The following is an 18,361-nucleotide window of genomic DNA, read 5'->3' as shown; positions in this document are numbered from 1 at the left end:
GAGTTCGTCCTTTACAACAAAATCGGGACACTTCTAATCAACTCGTCGAGTTCCTTTATGAACTCATCGAGTTCTTCAGTCCGTTAACCCTTCTTAATGCATTAAGCCATTATTCTTCAGATCTACACGCTATACTCCAGATCTAGGCTGGAAATGCCTCTATGAGGGTAAAGTTTTCAACTTTACCCATCAATACCCTTCTCGATGAGATTAAGCTCAAACCCTAACCCAAAAAGGCCAAAGTCTTCATCCAAAGACCACCAAAACCACAAGATAGATGATGAGGTCATAGATTTGGACTCTAGGGACTGAAAGATCATGTAAAGTCCCAACTTTCTCTACATGCAAGGCCATCAGATGCTCCAAGAGGCCAAAATGATGGTCTAAAGATTGCATGGGACTTCCATGGCCATAAAGTTGACACCTTTATGCCATTAAACCCTTCAAGACCCTAGATCTGAAGTGTTAACTCATTTGGCACGTCCAACTCCCAAGGACCATGATATTAGGGCCAAAACCAAGCAAAATAACCCAAAAAGAAGATCTACTCAATTATAAGGCAAGGTTCAAGCTTTATACCAGAAAAGTGTCGTAGATGTGGCGAGAATTCAGGATCTATAAGCTCCTTCTTGAGTCTTCAAGCTTTTCCTTCTTCCAAAGGTTTCAACACACACCAAAAACACCCAAAATGGCTCATAATCACTCAAAGTAGCTTAGGGTTTTGAGATTTAGGGTTAGGACAGTGGAGGCTGGAAAATGAGGCCAATATGAAAGGTTTAAGGTGTTTAAATAGGGTGCAAAACCTTGGAATTAGGGTTTCATTTTACCCAGCCAACTCGTCGAGTTGATACTTCCAAACTCGGGTCACCAAAACCCGCAGTCTAAAATGTCTCTACTCGATGAGTCTGGGTTGTCGAGTTGCTCTATAAAAATGAATAACTTATAAGTTAAATAAATACCGGAAACCAGACGTTACAAACTAAGCAATGAAAGTAAATAGAGAAAGAATTAAATATGGTTCAGTAAGATTTCCTACATCTGTCTTTTGTATTAGGTTAAGCAATTGATCTCACTTATCCCTCTAAAATACCTAATGTCATTTTCACACTCGAAACCCTACCTCTCTTATATTACATAACAAACCATGATACATGGGTCTTTTTTAAACTTTGGGCCAAAACAGTTGGCCAATAACTTAGGTTATTGGGCTAAGTTACTGGGCTGACTCAAGCTTATGCAAGCTTAATAGGCTGACCACTTGAGCTTACTACTAACACTAATGTCATCTAAGTCAACAAAATTTTCAAGGTTTTTTTTTTTCTTCTAATAGAGACGTTGCACAAATGATTTTTGTTCAGAATCACTTAAGATATTATTCACTATCTTAAGAAGTTGTTTTGAATCTAAATGTTTATCTACATCAATCTGGAGCAAATCAGAGACTCGTGATCATAAATTCAACATCCAAGAATCCCCCTAGAAAAGAGCCAAATACGCTTGCGTATGGGACCTGACCCAAATATCACAAAAATAAACTTGTGGGTTTTGTGTAAAACATAACTCAAACCTACTCATGTGCACATATATTGATCGATATTGCCAACTGTAATAATGTTTCATATATTGTTATTAGGAGGATTATTAGTGACTTTAAGTCGGAGAGGTTAATTTTTTTTACCATGTATTAATTGTTGTTAAAAAATGTTTGATCTTATGAGCCACTAGTAGTATTACTATTTCATATCAATAATAAAATTATTCAAACAGTTCAAGAATTGAAAAAGATAAATAAAGCAATAACTAAGAATGGGTGCTTTTTCATTAACTCTTGTAAGAAAAGATAAAACCAAAAACATGCAATATGTGACCAGATAACAAATTTATTTTATTTCATAAAAAGCATACATATAATAATCACTCACATATAACAAAATGAGTTTCATGTAAGACGAAACAAAGACATTAAGCAATCTGTGTAAGATATTCATCAATGGTGGTATACTTGATGTCTGGATAGAGCTCGCTAGCTTCCACACCAAATGAAGGTTCAATTTCAAAGTTGGTAGCACTTCCATTCACCAAAACCGAATGCATTATAGATAATACAATGCTCAAGCCAAATGGAGCCTCTGCACGATTATTTTTTAAAGTTAGATGACTAAATGACTACTTATAACCTTAACCCTTGTATAAAGTCCTTTCGAGTGATAACAATCTAAAGAGTCGTTTCCTTTAACTTACCTTTGATGTTTTTGAGAAGTTGCTCCTCGGAAACGTACGTTCTCTCAAGGGTCTTTCCAATTTTGCTTTCCCATATCGAAACAATTTCATTAAATGACAGTGTGTTACCCGGTGGTCTGAAAATCAGTGCCTTATCCAAGGTACGTGGGTCATCGACTGTTTTGATGGTAGTCAAAGCTATTTCCTCTTCTTTGACAAAAACAACTAGATAGAAAAAAAAAATATATATTAAACGAGTTGTTCACCGTTGCATTATTATGTTGTACATTATGCATTAATACTTGTACCTTTCGGAGTTCCGTCCCCAAGGATGGTGATTTTTTCTCTTGGGGCAGTGTAGGTGTCCATTTGGCCAACAGTTGGTAGAAAATAGCCAGCAAAACCGTTGCATGCTATAAAAGTATGTGGGATCCCTGCAGCTTCAACTGCCCTACGAATATATGCTTTTCCTTTAAAAGTGCTCTTAGCAGGTTCAACCGCATTTACATGGTCCACATCGGTTCCAAATTCCGAAGGTATAAATCTCTAATAAATACATTTCATTAAATTTTAATTTAAGTTAGTTTTATAGTAGATACAAAACACCTATAATAATAAAGTGGAGCATGTTCGAAAGTTAGGTAACGCTAGATAGACAACAAAACTACTAAAGTGTGGTCCTAGTGTCGTCTTAGTCAAAAGTCAAAACGGGTCGTGTTTGGTAGACCCGAACCTTTTTTTTTTTTTTTTTTTTTTTTTTTTTTAATAATTAATTAATGTATCATATAAAAGGAAAAAGTGAAAGGAAGGTACCTTGACATTTCCAGCTTCTTTAATGGCTGCAATGAGTTTAACTTGGTCAGCCACGGATTCCCCACCTACTGTCGAGATGACAACATCAACTTCCTTTATTGCCTTCACCAAACTTTCATGATGATAAAGATCACCCTGAAAAACAGTTAATATAAAATAAGAATTTATAATAAATAGAATCAACATCTTAAAATTCTATAATATCGTTATGAAATACATACAATAACAAGTTTGGCACCAAGAGTTTTGAAATTGTTGAGGAGCTTGGATTTCTCAGGATGTTTGATTGTGCTTTCTCTGGTCAAAATGAAAGTTGGATGACCTTCTTTGGTGCTTGCCTCTGCTACAAACTTTCCGATGTAGCCTGTTGCTCCGATTATCAAGATCTTGCTTTTTTGTGCCATTGATATCACGGTTTTTGAATAAGTTGAATATAGGGAGAAAAGAGAGAGTTTTAGGTTGATTGATGAGAGAAAAGATTGAAATTATTTGAGACTTAAAGGTTGATATAGAATGAAAAAGTTGACCGGGTGTGACTGGTTGAAGTCATCGCCTCCTGAGGAAAACCTCCGGTTTTGCTTTACCTCACCTCACCGACATGGAATAAACCACCTTCTCCTTCTCTTTCTCAGGTATGAAATCGATTTCCTAACACTTCAACTATGAAAACGATTTCCTACTACCTGAAATCAATTTTATTGCCCTTCATCTTCAACACCACCGATTCAGTCAAAGTAATCGATTCTATCTCCTTCTACCACTTCCCTACTTTTCGTTCCTATCGATGTGCGTCTTTGGTATTTTGGTTGTGTGATGTTCTATTGGTTTCCTAAACCTTCTCATGCGTTGCGTTTTCTGCTCCAGATCTGAAATCGATGGGAACCGGGTGAAACCCTTTGTCGGCTTCCAAAATCGAACCCTCGATTTCCCGTTTTTCTTATACATTTTACGTATACTTTGAAATCAAACAGTATCCTATTCCCCTGCTTCTATTCGTTCATAGACCCCATTCAGAATTTTGGATGAGAACGAAGAAAAGTCAACATATTGGTAATTTTTACATATTTTATCGACTCACTTGACATTTTACTTCTGAAAAATTCAATATTTTTTGCATGGTTTTCTAGGCTTTGAAGAGGCACTTCCAAATGGAACCAAAATGAGGCATGATTTCGTTCTTCCAATTAATTACTACACCCTTCAGTTTAGTTCAACCTATTCAGTTGATTCAAGAATTCATTTACCTCACTTACTAACATATTCGTAAGATTTCTACTTTGATTCTTGAGTTTTTTGTTAAATTAAAATTTGTCATTTATCCTAAGTAAGCTTTATTTTTTAAATTTTGAATTTTTCCAAAACTAAACCAGGAAGAAACGAAAGTATGATAACCATGATTAGGGTTAAATGTAAGGAACCTAGTATGTGAATTGAATCGTTTTTTTGGTTGCATACGACCTGAAGATACCTTCACTATGCTTCTTATATGAGGTAATTACTGGAATTTTTTTTTTTTTTTTTTTTTTTTTTTGTAAATTAATGTTTATATCTAATATATGTTTCAATTTTAAAGGTTGATAGTTCAAATGCCGGTATATTATGTTCACCACTAATTAAAGTTAAAGAATAAAAGTGAATATTATCTAAAATGGAAGTATTAAAAAGTTGGAAACTATTAATATGGTGGCGGGTGCTTAGAATGTGAATGGGGTTACAGTCGGTGGACTTGAAGGGTATTTCGGTCATTTGAGGTTTTCTATCAGGTTATTCATGGTTATGGAAATGGAATGGAATCACAACAGAACATTTAAATCTCTAGAATCATGGATTCCATTCTGTTTTCATATCAGTTAAATGGAACAGTTATGGACAACTCTCCTTCATATTTGTCGTTTACCTTTTGGAGCATCCAAATTTGTGGATTAATATAAGAATTAAATTTTATGACCCTTTTTGTTTTTGTAGGGATATGAGTTATTACATCAAAGGCATCCATACATCCAGTAACTTTTTATTATTGAGAATTTGGAACTTAGTGTTAAACTTACATGAAGTAACATGAAAGAAGTTGCTAAGAAGGAAGCCAAGAAGAAGCTCAAGGTATGGAATGGAATCATTGATTCCATTAGAATAAAAAAACATTTTTTTGTTGGATGGAATTATAGTAACCATTCCTTCACCAAAATTTGGCTCACTGTGAACCACACCAATAGGAGCCTAACCAACTCACGCACCGAACTGTTGGATTGTACCAGTTGAGATTTTAGAATTATTATCAGTTTAGAACCAGCTTATTAGGAATCGGTTTGCAAAATCGTTTTGTAGACCAGGTTTAGTGAATGTACTTTTCATTATCCTTTCTTCTGTTTTTATGTGTTTTTATGCAGGTCCTGATGGTGAAGTCATCTTCCAACAAAAGGTTTCTTGCTGTTATTAGCATTTGCTGTGATTGACATTGTTTTCGCTGAAAACGCCATTGCATTTCACTCAGTGTAAAATTCACTAAGTTGACTTACCCAAGTCATAATGTATAATTATAAGTAGATTAAATTACAAAAATGATCCCTGCATTTACCTTAATTTTTCTCAAATGTGGCCCCGAAAGATTCGCTTGCAATGCACCGCTAACGTTATTGAATACTTTGGATTGCAGTCGAAGATTTCTATCATTTATTTTAGATGAGATTTTCACATATCTACTCCTTAAGAAATGAATTCGGGTCTTACGTTATCATTTCAGACGTCATTCCGATGGATAATAAAGTCAATTAACCAATATATCGTAAACGACATCGAAAGCTTCTGACCCCCGCGTAGCGGGGGATGCCTATCTAGTATATATTAAAGTTACGAAGAAAAGGAATAGTGAACTGCCCATTTATTTGGTAGAAATGGTCCTCTAATTATTTAGGGTTAGTTTATGTCAATATCCATATTCTTTAACGCTTCCCGATCCTTCCACCACCTATCTCTCTGCTATCGATCTTTAGTTCTGATTCTTCCACCGCCTTTCTTATTGCATATCTTCCCCACCGCCTTCCGTCACAGCTACATCTTCCTTTTATGTCTGCTTCTCCAAATGCTAACCGCCTCGATTTCTCTCCCATGTCTGTTCATCGGCTGCAGTCGGGTGTTTCTCACTCTCTCTCTCTCATATCGGGAACTCTGACGAGGCACCAGTGGCTGCAGTCGACCACCCCTAACCCATAAGTCGATGGATGTCCGTCTTTCCACAATAGTGAAAGGTTAGTAATGTCGACCAAATTCATAGGTTTCTTGATGTTCTTTGGTGAGTTCTAGAGAACCTTCAACTTAAGGCATCGGGAACTCCACAGTTTTAGATGGCGTCTTGATCGGTGTAAGGATCTCTATCCATAGTTTTAGATTCCGTATCCGGTTCTGGTGCCATGCTCTTCCCCAAATACTACTGATACCCATTCTACCGATTCATCGACTGACTTTTTTTTTTTTGGTTAATCGGCTTCTGCTTAGCCCTCCGCTGTCTTCACCGCTTTAAGGACAAATAGCTAGATGATTCGGTGGGTGGTTACACCAACAATCAATTTATTTCTTACTTACTTTACGAGATTCGTTTAAAAATCAATTTTTTTCCGTTATAGGATTTGAATGATGAAGCAATCTGACCTTTAAGAGCTACAAAGGTTTTAGTAGTTCCCACTAACGCACTCTATGGTTTTGCTTCTAATTCGTGGTAGGTTCCTTTCCCAGCATCATTAAATTTCTTGTAGCACGCCATGTGTTTGACATTTTGCTTCAGTGAACTTCATTATATATTTTTATATGGACCCTTGATGAACTTTTGTACATGCAGTCGCTAGAAAAACACCAACCACTGCTCTTGATTGGGTTGATTAACAAAATTTCATATAGATTACTTTCTATATAAATTAGGATAATGTTTGAATAGCATGTTCATTATGTTGTATGAAATTAGGTTTTCTGTTGATATCACTTCAATCTTTTGACATACTTAATTCAGGGGGCATCTACTAGAAAGGTGGTAGCAGTCCTAGCCGTTCTTTATTGCAAAGGTACCAGAGACTATAGTGGCGACGTCTAGCCGGACTTTATCAGACTGATTGTATATGCAAAATTGAACCCTTGCTTTTATGAGGTACACGTGTTTCCATTTTCTCAAATTTAAGTAGACAGTATTATATTCAATCAACACTTAATGAGGAATAATAGAAACAGGGCTAATATCATATGCTTTCATATTATTTTACTTCATAATTGCAGTGATTATGATTTTACATTCTTCCATATTCCTGAACTGGCCTTCTGTGATAGTTTCACCAACTATCATACCATCAGCTCCACTTCAATCTACATATTCAGCAAGGCTTCATAAGCCTCTAGCTCGAACCTCCCATCAGGTAAGTATCGCATTTTAATTGCAGTTATCAACCTCAATGACTAAAAGTGGTTCATAATTAGTGACATTATGATGAATGTTGAACAGAAGAAGAGAAAGTTGCTAAAGAAACATCATTCTGTTTTTATAAGAATGGGTGAAAGTTTTGCGGATCCTTCGATGGTTGTGAAGCTTCTAAGGCTTCATTACCATGATTGCTTTGTTAGAGTCAGTCATTTATTACTACATTTAACTTCTTTTTTATGTGGTGAAGTTCTTGATATCATTCCATAAGAATTGGCTGTGTATTTTTCAATTTCATATAACTTAAAGGTTCTAGATTATCATTTCAGTTGGTAAAGATTCAGTTTGAAATGAATTTTTTCCAATGTGCTTATGTTTTAATGTAGAAACCGATTGTTTTCAGAACAAAACCAAAAACATTTCAAATTCAACAATCATGATGAAGCAATAAATGGATGGTTTTAGTGATGATAGTTGAGTAGTAGACATGATGCATGGGATGCACAATAAACACTTGATAAAGCGTGCAAGTATTGTCGGGTTTGTATGCGGGTTATAATCTGGGTTATGGGTGTATCCATGGAGTGTATGATAGCTTCATTTTATTTAATTCTTTTTATAGTTTATTTTAGCACATTTCATTCACATTTTAGTTAATTTCCATGCATATTTTCCTTTTTGTTATTTTATGACCATTTTTGGGTACTTTCTAGTTTCTTGAGCATTATTGTAGATTTTCTGGGAGACTAGTGGAGCGGGACTCTTTGGAGGCGATTGGGCTTGAAGGGAAATGGGGATTTCGTACTTGATGGCTGTGGAGGTGATTCAGGGAGTAGGCTTGTCGACTGCTTGAAGGCGCGGAAGTGTTGAACTTTAAATTTGAAAGGGCGCGGGAGAATTCTTGAGTGTGCAAGATCGATGTCTAGGAGTTTGCGGAAGTTTTGAGTGATGTGGAGAGACAAATTGGGCTCTAATTGAAGAAATATTGAAGAAAAATGGGCTAGAAGCTGATTGGATTCGAACTGGGCCAATGGATTAGCTGTGGGGGCCCAAGACTTGAAGAAGCCCAAAAATTCCGTCACAATCACGCGGCCCGCGTAAGATTCCCTATGGCCCACGTGGATTTCTGACAAGGGCAATTTCGAGATTTTACTTAAAGCTCTATATTGGGAAGGTTGGTGTGCCTCTTCAGCCTTATCTTGGAGGTCCGATTTTGATACTTTCTCTTTGGAGTTTTGGAGTACTTTTGAAGGCCAATAACACTTCAAGAATATCTTCTTTTCATCTCTTGAATCTTGTCAAATGTTTGGTACAATCTTAACTAACTTTGTTTCTTTGAGTTTAGTCATGCTTGGCTAAATTAATTTTGGTTGATTTTTTGTTGAATCATTTGAACTTTTGTTGGATGTTGAAGAATCCATGAACTTGTTCTTAAATCTTTATGGAAATGTTTTGTGTTTTATCATATTATCACTACTAGTATGTTTTTATTCATCAGTTTAATGTGTTTGTGGTGATTATTTGGCTAATTTCTTGATTGAGTAAAGGATCCTCAAATTAGCAAGCAACAAATGATTTTCGTGTTGTTTTTGCTTCACACAATCATAAAAATATTTTATCCAACATGGTAGTGAAAGCAATTGACTCTTCTTGGATTTGGTGACTTTTTGGTTCTTAATGCTAGTTGACTTTCACTAATTACATGCTATTTGGAATTAGTGACTTTGACTAAGGAAATTGTTATGAGCTTCTCTAGCCATTTCAACAATCAAGAAAAGTCTAGGTAATCTCAAGCTCCTTGGATTACTATAGCCAAAGTAAGGATTTTATATCAAAGTATTGCACCATTGGATTCTAATGATATATTCATCAAAAGTCAAAGTGAGGAAACTTTAAGTCAACCATCTCTCCCTTATTGATTTTACATCAAACCTTTATTTTTGTTTAAATTGTCTATTTAAATCATAGTTAATTCTAGTTTGTTTCAAGTATTTCAAAACACCAAAACCCCCCATTTTATTTTTATTGTTATTTTACAAGTATTTTTATAAAGAGATTTTTAATAGAGTTATAAATTGAACCAATCTCCGTGGATTCGACCCCTTTACCACTATACACTATTTTAGTGTGTAATATTTAGGGTTATTATTTTTGTTGGGCTCGACAACCACCAAATTTTTGGCGCCGTTGCCGGGGATTGGTTTATATTTAATCATTTTGTTTCTCTATGCCTAGATCTCATTGTGCAGGTACTCTAGGTTAAAACCAAAAAAAATGAAAAAAAATATATTATGGTTCAGAAATGAACACTCCTTGCATTGGAGATAAATTTTCTGAGCTAGCTCAGTTAGTTATGATGATTGAAAATGACCAAAGTGTGCAACCCTCGCCTCTTCTTTGCGATAATTGCGCCCAAAATGGACATCATTGCGATATGTGTCCATATTTACAAGGAGAATGGGAAAAAGTGCTAAAAAGGGGAAGCTACTACTGGTCAAACCAATGGAGTTATGATCAACATCAAAATGATCAATGGTGGGACAACAACCAAGCTTGGGGATACAATCAATACCAAAGCCCATACCAAGCTTGGAGAAATGACCAATACTAACCAACTCCACAATTCCAACATCCATATCCTCCACCTCCTCAACAACTTGAAACGTCAAGCATGTCCTTAGAGGAGATTGTGAAAAGCATTGCCATATCCACCCAAACTTCCCAAGAAACAACCCAAGCTAGCCTCAAAAGCTTAGAGAAACAAATAACACAACTTTCTCAAACAATAAGTATAATGGAAGCTCAAGACAAACTATCATCTAAAGAGAGCCCATGTCATAGCACATGTGCCATTTCTTTGAAAGATGAGAAATTTTTTGATGGCCCAGGAGTGTTATGTGATGAAGAGGAAGAAGGAGCAGATGTGGAAGAGCCTATCAAGGAGGAAGAAGAAATTGAGAAAGATGTCAATGAAACTATAGAGGACATGTTGGGGGTTAAAGAAAGAGAGTTTGAGCCCACCACTACCATTGAGAAACTAATTCCAATGGTAGACGAACCATAAGAGCCAAAAACGATAAATTTGTCGGACTCTTTAAATGATACATATCCTGAGAAGGAAGACACCCAACCGGTCACCAACTCGACCACCAAGTCAAAGAGGGAAGAGTTGGTTACCTTACTGAACAAGTACAAGGAAGAATATGGTTGGATGATTGCTATTATCAAAGGTCTAAGTCCGGTATGGTTCTCCCGTAAAAAGAAAGTCAAATACAAGAAAAGAGTCCCAATGGAGGTTTGGAAATTAAAAAATGTTGACACGGGGCAAGTTTTCAAGGTTAATGGACATCATTTGAAGTCATTCTATGAAGGTTTTGATTCAAATGTCCAAGATGTCGTCCATTTGGACGCCCCAAAATGTTAAAGTGAAGTTTGGAGGCGTCTCGCCAAAGATGTTAAAGAAGGGCATTTTTGGGAAGCATTGTGCTTTTGTCTTTTATAAACCGAATAAAATGATTTTGAAAATGTTTTTGTTTTGTTTTGAAAGTGTTCAATTTTGAAAAATTTCAAGCTTTATTCTCACCTTTGTTCCAAACCTTTTGTTGTGTTTTTGAAACCGGGACTTTGTGGGAATCATTTTGGCCAAGAAGCAAGTTTTTAGAAAAAAATCAAATTTTGAAGTGCAGGAAGTCATGCGGCCCACGTGAAAATCCACGCGGCCCGCGTAAGGTCATGTGCGTCCCATTCTTTGCCCGCGTAAAAGAATCACCTCCAGCATTGTTCAGCATACGCGGCTTGCGTGAAAATCCACGCGGCTCGCGTGAAAATCCACGCGGCTCGCGGAGTTGGTTTCAACACTTAGTATTTTTTGAGCTTCAGTTCACGCGGCCTTTACGCGGCCCGCATGTTTTGACCCAAAATTCTTCCGAACCTTCTGTGAACTCAAGATGAAACCAAGAATGTTACACGCGGCCTCTACGCGGCCCGCGCCCCGCCCGCACGCCACACAAAAACTCGATTTCCCGGAGATCAACTGGTCGGAATCCCGCCAGACCACCACCATTATTCACCATCTTTCCTCCTCTACAAACCCCTATGCTCTACCCAACCCTCTGATTTAGGTCATTTCCGCCCTTTCCTTAAGCATTGAGGACAATGCTTGTTCTTAAGCTTGGGGTGGGGCATTTCCCTTTCTTTTAATTTTTCATGCATTTTTTTGTTAGGTTGCATATCATATTAGTTTAAGTTAATTTGCATTCATTTTTTTTTTATAAAATTTCAAAAAGATTTTATTTTCTTCTTTTCCACTTTTTATTTTTGCATAACATTTAGCTTAAGGCATTAACATTCATGCATTTTTGTTGTCTGTTTATTCTCACCTTCTTGGATACCATGGAATAGGTTCATAGTTATTGTATCATTATAGGTCCAGGATCTTGTTGCTATCTCACCCATCGAGCCGGGACCATTAGCTGCAGTTTGGGACTTCATACTTGGGATCAGATGCTGGAAGCTTAAAGGGGTAAGTGATCATGGCCAGATAGTTTCATGAAGAATTATGCATATAATAATAACAACTGTAAGATATAATATATCAATGGATGTTCTTAGTCTTGCGGTCACTACCGCCGAGAGGATCACACTTGATCATGTTTGAACCGTTAGGATGAAGCACTGGTGCTTGTCCCCGAGTAGAATCCATATCTGCTCTCTTTACATCACCATATCTTTTTGCGATTTTCTTAGAATTTTAGAGTCTTTTAGTCCATATTTGGACATTTTCATCATCTTTGAAAAATCACAAGTTTGAAAAGGAGCTTACATTACATCTTTATGCTCCACACATGGTCATTTTCACACCTAGACCATTTAGATTATATCACTACCCTTTCGGTTCCACTTTCACATTTCTGGGAACCTATTTATGAGTAAAAAGGTTCTTGTTAAAAATTTTGATTGTTGATACATTACCTTCAAGTTTATTAAAAAAAGAGAGAGAGAGGGAGAAAAAGAATAGCATGCGAATTTCCAGCTGCAACTATCTTAAATAGGTGACCGGTTCAATTATTGAACAAATTTTCTAACATTTTGGCCACCCGAAGTTTGATTTTTATTTGTATAGGCTTGTTTTATTGTATATAGATCGAGTTGTTTTTCGCAAATCGGTGATGTTAGGGAGACTGTCGATTCGGATACTACGGGAGGTTTGCGCCAACACCTAGTGAACCAATTCCTACAACGGTGCCCGAGCGATTAAACCTAATTACACATGAGAGTAGCCGACAGACGTGAGATCAAAGTGTACACTTAAAAGAAGAGCTCCACACGAGCCCATCCAACTGCTTTCTCCCTACTACAGACGTTCTTCATTGTATGCATGTTCCATTAGGCTGCGACTGCTCATCCCTCCTTACTCATCTAAAGGAGTTTTCATGGCTGTGGTTTATGGTCCCATTGTCAACGGATGAAAAATTCGTGAGGTAATAGAAAGATCAATTCTAACCATGTTGACTAACGGTGATTAGGTTCCGCGGTTCTATCCATTCTATTTATTTTCCTTAGGATAGTTCATCCCGAGTTCATTTTAGTCTTGTCTTACTTGAGGACAAGTAAGGTTTAAGCTTAGGGTGATTTGATAACTTCATTTTATCTACTTCTTTTTATTGTTTATTTTAGCACATTTCATTCTTATTTTAGTTAATTTCCATGCATATTTTCCTTTTTGTTATTTTATGACAATTTCGGGTACTTTCTAGTTTCTTAAGCATTATTGCAGATTTTCTTGGAGACTAGTGGAGCGGGACTCTTTGGAGGTGATTGGGCTTGAAGGGAAATGGGGATTTTGTGCTTGATGGTCGTGGAGGTGATTCAGGGAGTAGGCTTGTCGACTGCTTGAAGGCGCGGAAGTGTTGAACTTTAAATTTGAAAGGATGCGGGAGAATTCTTGAGTGTGCAAGATCGATGTTTAGGAGTTTGCGGAAGTTTTAAGTGACATGGAGAGACAAATTGGGCTCTAATTGAAGAAATATTGAAGAAAAATGGGCTAGAAGCTGATTGGATTCGAACTGGGCCAATGGATTTGCTGTGGGGGCCCAAGAATTGAAGAAGCCCAAAAATTCCGTCGCAGTCACGCGGCCCGCGTAAGATTCTTCGCGGCCCGCATGGATTTCTGACAAGGGCGATTTTGGGATTTTACTTAAAGCTCTATATTGGGAAGGTTGGTGTGCCTCTTCAGCCTTATCTTGGAGGTCCGATTTTGATACTTTCTCTCTGGAGTTTGGGAGTACTTTTGAAGGCCAAGAACACTTCAAGAATATCTTCTTTTCATCTCTTGAATCTTGTCAAAATTTTGGTACAATCTTAACTAACTTTGTTTCTTTGAGTTTAGTCATGCTTGACTAAACTAATTTTCGTTGACTTTTTTTTGAATCCTTTGAACTTTTGTTGGATGTTGAAGAATCCATGAACTTGTTCTTAAATCTTTATGGAAATGTTTTGTGTTTTATCATATTATCACTACTAGTATGTTTTTATTCATGAGTTTAAAAGTGTTTGTGGTGATTAGTTGGCTAATTTCTTGATTAAGTAAAGGATCCTCAAATTAGCAAGCAACAAATGATTTTTGTGTTGTTTTTGCTTCACACAATCATAAAAACATTTTCTCCAACATGGTAGTGAAAGCAATTGACTCCTCTTGGATTTGGTGACTTTTTGGTTCTTAATGCTAGTTGACTTTCACTAATTACATGCTATTTGGAATTAGTGACTTTGACTAAGGAAATTGTTATGAGCTTCTCTAGCCATTTCAACAATCAAGAAAAGTCTAGGTAATCTCAAGCTTCTTGGACTACTATAGCCAAAGTAAGTATTTAAATCAAAGTATTGCACCATTGGATTCTAATGATATGTTCATCAAAAGTCAAAGTGAGGAAACTTTAAGTCAACCATCTCTCCCTTATTGATTTTACATCAAACCTTTATTTTTGTTTAAATTGTCTATTTAAATCATAGTTAATTCTAGTTTGTTTCAAGTATTTCAAAACACCAAAACCCCCCATTTTATTTTTATTGTTATTTTACAAGTATTTTTACAAAGAGATTTTTAATAGAGTTATAAATTGAACCAATCTCCGTGGATTCGACCCCTTTACCACTATACACTATTTTAGTGTGTAATATTTAGGGTTATTATTTTTGTTGGGCTCGACAACCACCAAATTTTTGGCGCCGTTGCCGGGGATTGGTTTATATTTAATCATTTTGTTTCTCTATGCCTAGATCTCATTGTGCAGGTACTCTAGGTTAAAACCAAAAAAAAAAAAAATGAAAAAAATATATTATGGTTCAGAAATGAACACTCCTTGCATTGGAGATAAACTTTCTGAGCTAGCTCAGTTAGTTATGATGATTGAAAATGACCAAAGTGTGCAACCCTCGCCTCTTCTTTGCGATAATTGCGCCCAAAATGGACATCATTGTGATATGTGTCCATATTTACAAGGAGAATGGGAAGAAGTGCTAGAAAGGGGAAGCTACTACTGGTTAAACCAATGGAGTTATGATCAACATCAAAATGATCAATGGTGGGACAACAACCAAGCTTGGGGATACAATAAATACCAAAGCCCATACCAAGCTTGGAGAAATGACCAATACCAACCAACTCCACAATTCCAGCATCATATCCTCCACCTCCTCAACAACTTGAAACGCCAAGCATGTCCTTAGAGGAGATTATGAAAAGCATTGCCATATCTACCCAAACTTTCCAAGAAACAACCCAAGCTAGCCTCAAAAGCTTAGAGAAACAAATAACACAACTTTCTCAAACAATAAGTATAATGGAAGCTCAAGATAAACTACCATCTGAAGAGAGCCCATGTCATAGCACATGTGCCATTTCTTTGAAAGATGAGAAATTTTTTGATGGCCCAGGAGTGTTATGTGATGAAGAGGAAGAAGGAGCAGATGTGGAAGAGGCTATCAAGGAGGAAGAAAAAATTGAGAAAGGTGTCAATGAAACTATAGAGGACGTGTTGGGGGTTAAAGAAAGAGAGTTTGAGCCTACCACTACCATTGAGAAACTAATTCTAGTAGTAGACTAACCACAAGAGCCAAAAACGATAAATTTGTCGAACTCTTTAAATGATACATATCCCGAGAAGGAAGACACCAAACCGGTCACCAACTCGACCACCATGTCAAAGAAGGAAGAGTTGGTCACCTTACTGAACAAGTACAAGGAAGAATATGGTTGGATGATTGCTACTATCAAAGGTCTATGTCCGGTATGGTTCTCCCGTAAAAAGAAAGTCAAATACAAGAAAAGAGTCCCAATGGAGGTTTGGAAATTAAAAAATGTTGACACGGGGCAAGTTTTCAAGGTTAATGGACATCGTTTGAAGTCATTCTATGAAGGTTTTGATTCAAATGTCCAAGATATCTTACCTGTATTTCATTTTCATTTGAGACACCGAAAATAAACCCTTGGTTTTGTATGAACCGGAAGAAAACAAAAGAATATCGGTGAAACATATATCCAATTTGGAACTTACACAGAGTACTCTTCTTTAAAATAGTAAAAATCAAGTTGTTCAGAAACGATTTTATAGTTTTAGGACCATATTGCCCCTGCCAGTTGTTTTTATATTAATAAAATTTAATTCTTACAGTTTTAGGGTCATACTGATCCTACACACCGTTTTTACATTTAAAAAAATTTCAATTTTTATAGTGTTAGGACGATATTATCCCTGAACACTTTTTTTATATTAATAAAAATCAATTTTTATAGTTTTAGAACTATATTGCCCCTGAACAGTGTTTTAATATTAAAAAAAACAATTTTTACATTTTTAGGACGATATTGCCCCTGCACACTTTTTATATTAATAAAATTAACCTGATTAATTTGATATAATTTTTTTTGGAAGAAAACATTTCAAACTCCGGAATTATGGATTCCATTTCGGTTTCATATCAGTTAAATGGAACAGTTATGGATGACTCTCCTTTATATTTGTCGTTTAATTTTTGGAGTATCCAAATTTGTGGATTAATATAAGAATTCAATTTTATGACCATTTTTTTGTAGGGATATAAGTTGTTACATTAAAGGCAGCCTTACATCCAAGAAGTTTTTATTACTGAAAATTTGGAACTTAGTGTTAAACTCTCATGGAGTAATGTGAAATCAAGGGTATGCACAATCAAAGCACAATATGATACAAGAAGCTCCAGTGGAAATGTCATACAGGCACGTTCACGACACATTCCAAATAATATAGGAGAACATGAGTGTAGTAACAGACATCTACAAAAAAATCATTGAAGACCACCGAACACCATAAGGAACCACATTGTTCCGACTCTTTTGTAATCGAATGCCCTGTAATGATCTATTAATGAATCGATGTCTTTTTATCGTCATCTCTTGATACATTTGTCTACCCCAAAAACAAAAAAGGATATGAATTGTTTTGGCTGACTGTTCAACCCAATGTCATACGACCATATCAACTATTATTTCCCCCCGCGAAGCGGGGGTTACCACTCTAGTTAATATAAAAAACTTTAAAGCAAGAACATATGATTTTTTTTATGAAATAGGTAAAGACTAAAAAGTAAATAATATTTGTGACGGTCGAATCGAACCAATAAAAATTGGTTGCTTTAAAAAAAGATAGCTTTAACTTTATAACTTATCTGAGGCGGAACACAGTCGTTATAACTAAGTGCTATGGAGTTAATAGAAATTTTATTAATACATTCATTTTTTATTTTTTATTGAGATTATATTAACTATTTATAAAATTATATTTTATATTTAGGGGCATTTTATAAATATCTTTTAAAGAATTTAGAATCTACTAAATGAACTGAAATTATACATAGATTTTAAGGGAAAATGACTTATAAGGGTAAAATGTTTAAAAAACGTTCAAAAAACAACATTAAAGTTTTGTCTGTTAAAAAAAACCATCCAACTAAAGGTTTTGTATAAAAAACACGAATGAAGTATATCTTTTGTTCAAATCTCACCCATCGGTAACCATTTGCTAGAGGATAAATACTGATGTGGCGTAATACTTGGTGACATGGCATAAATGTGAGTGACATGACATAAGGGTGGGTGGCGTACTCCTCTTAGCTAAAGGGAATTAGGGCTTCTTTAATTGTTGGCAGCAACATTAAATGTTGAGCTTAATAAGGTGCATGACAAAAGGGCATAATTATACTCTGAACTCAAAACTTTTTATCAAGGGACATCATAAAACTTTTTATACTAAACCATTCAATAAATGGAATAAATGACAATTGACAAAATGACATAATTGTACTCTAAACTTTATTAATCCATTCATAACTGTATACAGGCATCTCAAAAACCACAGACCTCTACTTTCAAACATTTGACAATGTGAAAAGTAATATACAAGAAATAGAATTCTATTTTAATTTATTGCATCGAACCTCTCAAATCAATACAAGGACGATCTTAAGTAATACTAGGAAGTAACAACAGGGGCAATTTGGTCATACATGCAACATAAATCGATCGGCTGTAAAAATTGATTTCACTAGTGTAACATCCAAAAATGCGACCTAAAATTTTTTGTTTTATAATATTAAAATCATGATACTGAAGACCATACTAATAAACGTATTTCATAATTCTCAAAACATAATGAAATGTGTCATATCAAACTGTATCAAACATGTGAAAATGTCCAATCATACTCCCAGGAAAAACTGCTGAAGCTGTGGTGTGTGCGATGCTATCAACCCGAGCTCTTCCCTTTTATTGCGGAAGTACCTGAAACCAAAATTGAAACTGTAAGCACAAAGCTTAGTGAGCTCCTCTAAACTACCACATACCATACAATACATATAATTCACATACTGGGCCTCGCCCACTACATCGGACCG

The 18,361-nt window shown here is 35.9% G+C and overlaps 1 protein-coding gene and 1 long non-coding RNA gene across 9 annotated transcripts; one reads left to right on the top strand and one right to left on the bottom strand.

Moving 5' to 3' along the window:
- Positions 1-1,862: 1,862 nt before the first annotated feature.
- LOC111899160 (phenylcoumaran benzylic ether reductase Pyrc5) lies at positions 1,863-3,437 on the bottom strand. Its single transcript, XM_023895044.3, has 5 exons — positions 3,255-3,437; positions 3,034-3,168; positions 2,529-2,766; positions 2,242-2,445; positions 1,863-2,129 (listed from the first exon to the last, which is right to left on the bottom strand). The coding sequence occupies exons 1-5, from the start codon at positions 3,435-3,437 to the stop codon at positions 1,963-1,965; spliced, it is 927 nt and encodes a 308-aa protein (XP_023750812.1). The 3' UTR covers positions 1,863-1,962.
- A 91-nt stretch (positions 3,438-3,528) lies between these two features.
- LOC111899161 (uncharacterized) lies at positions 3,529-8,897 on the top strand. 8 transcript variants are annotated; one of them, XR_002852795.2, is made up of 7 exons: positions 3,529-3,665; positions 3,898-4,083; positions 4,161-4,524; positions 4,999-6,572; positions 6,654-6,745; positions 7,034-7,168; positions 7,294-8,897. It is a non-coding gene; the product is annotated as an uncharacterized LOC111899161 (long non-coding RNA). The 8 variants fall into 8 exon arrangements; XR_002852791.2 differs by lacking the exon at positions 3,529-3,665 and having other exon boundaries at positions 3,944-4,083; positions 4,161-4,296; positions 4,404-4,524; XR_002852792.2 differs by lacking the exon at positions 3,529-3,665 and having other exon boundaries at positions 3,944-4,083; positions 4,999-5,133; positions 5,421-6,572.
- The last annotated feature ends 9,464 nt before the right edge of the window (positions 8,898-18,361 follow it).

Source organism: Lactuca sativa, chromosome 4 (genome assembly GCF_002870075.4).
Source record: "Lactuca sativa cultivar Salinas chromosome 4, Lsat_Salinas_v11, whole genome shotgun sequence".
NCBI classification, from domain to species: domain Eukaryota; kingdom Viridiplantae; phylum Streptophyta; class Magnoliopsida; order Asterales; family Asteraceae; genus Lactuca; species Lactuca sativa.
This window is presented reverse-complemented; position numbering and strand designations above follow the sequence as displayed.

Bases quoted from the DNA above. Each gene is read 5' to 3' on its own strand.
- LOC111899160 (XM_023895044.3), bottom strand. From the start codon at position 3,437: ATGGCACAAAAAAGCAAGATCTTGATAATCGGAGCAACAGGCTACATC. The intron at 2,446-2,528 runs GTACAAGTATTA...TTTTCTATCTAG, and splicing joins TGGGGACGGAACTCCGAAAG to TTGTTTTTGTCAAAGAAGAG. The intron at 2,130-2,241 runs GTAAGTTAAAGG...ATAATCGTGCAG, and splicing joins ACTTCTCAAAAACATCAAAG to AGGCTCCATTTGGCTTGAGC.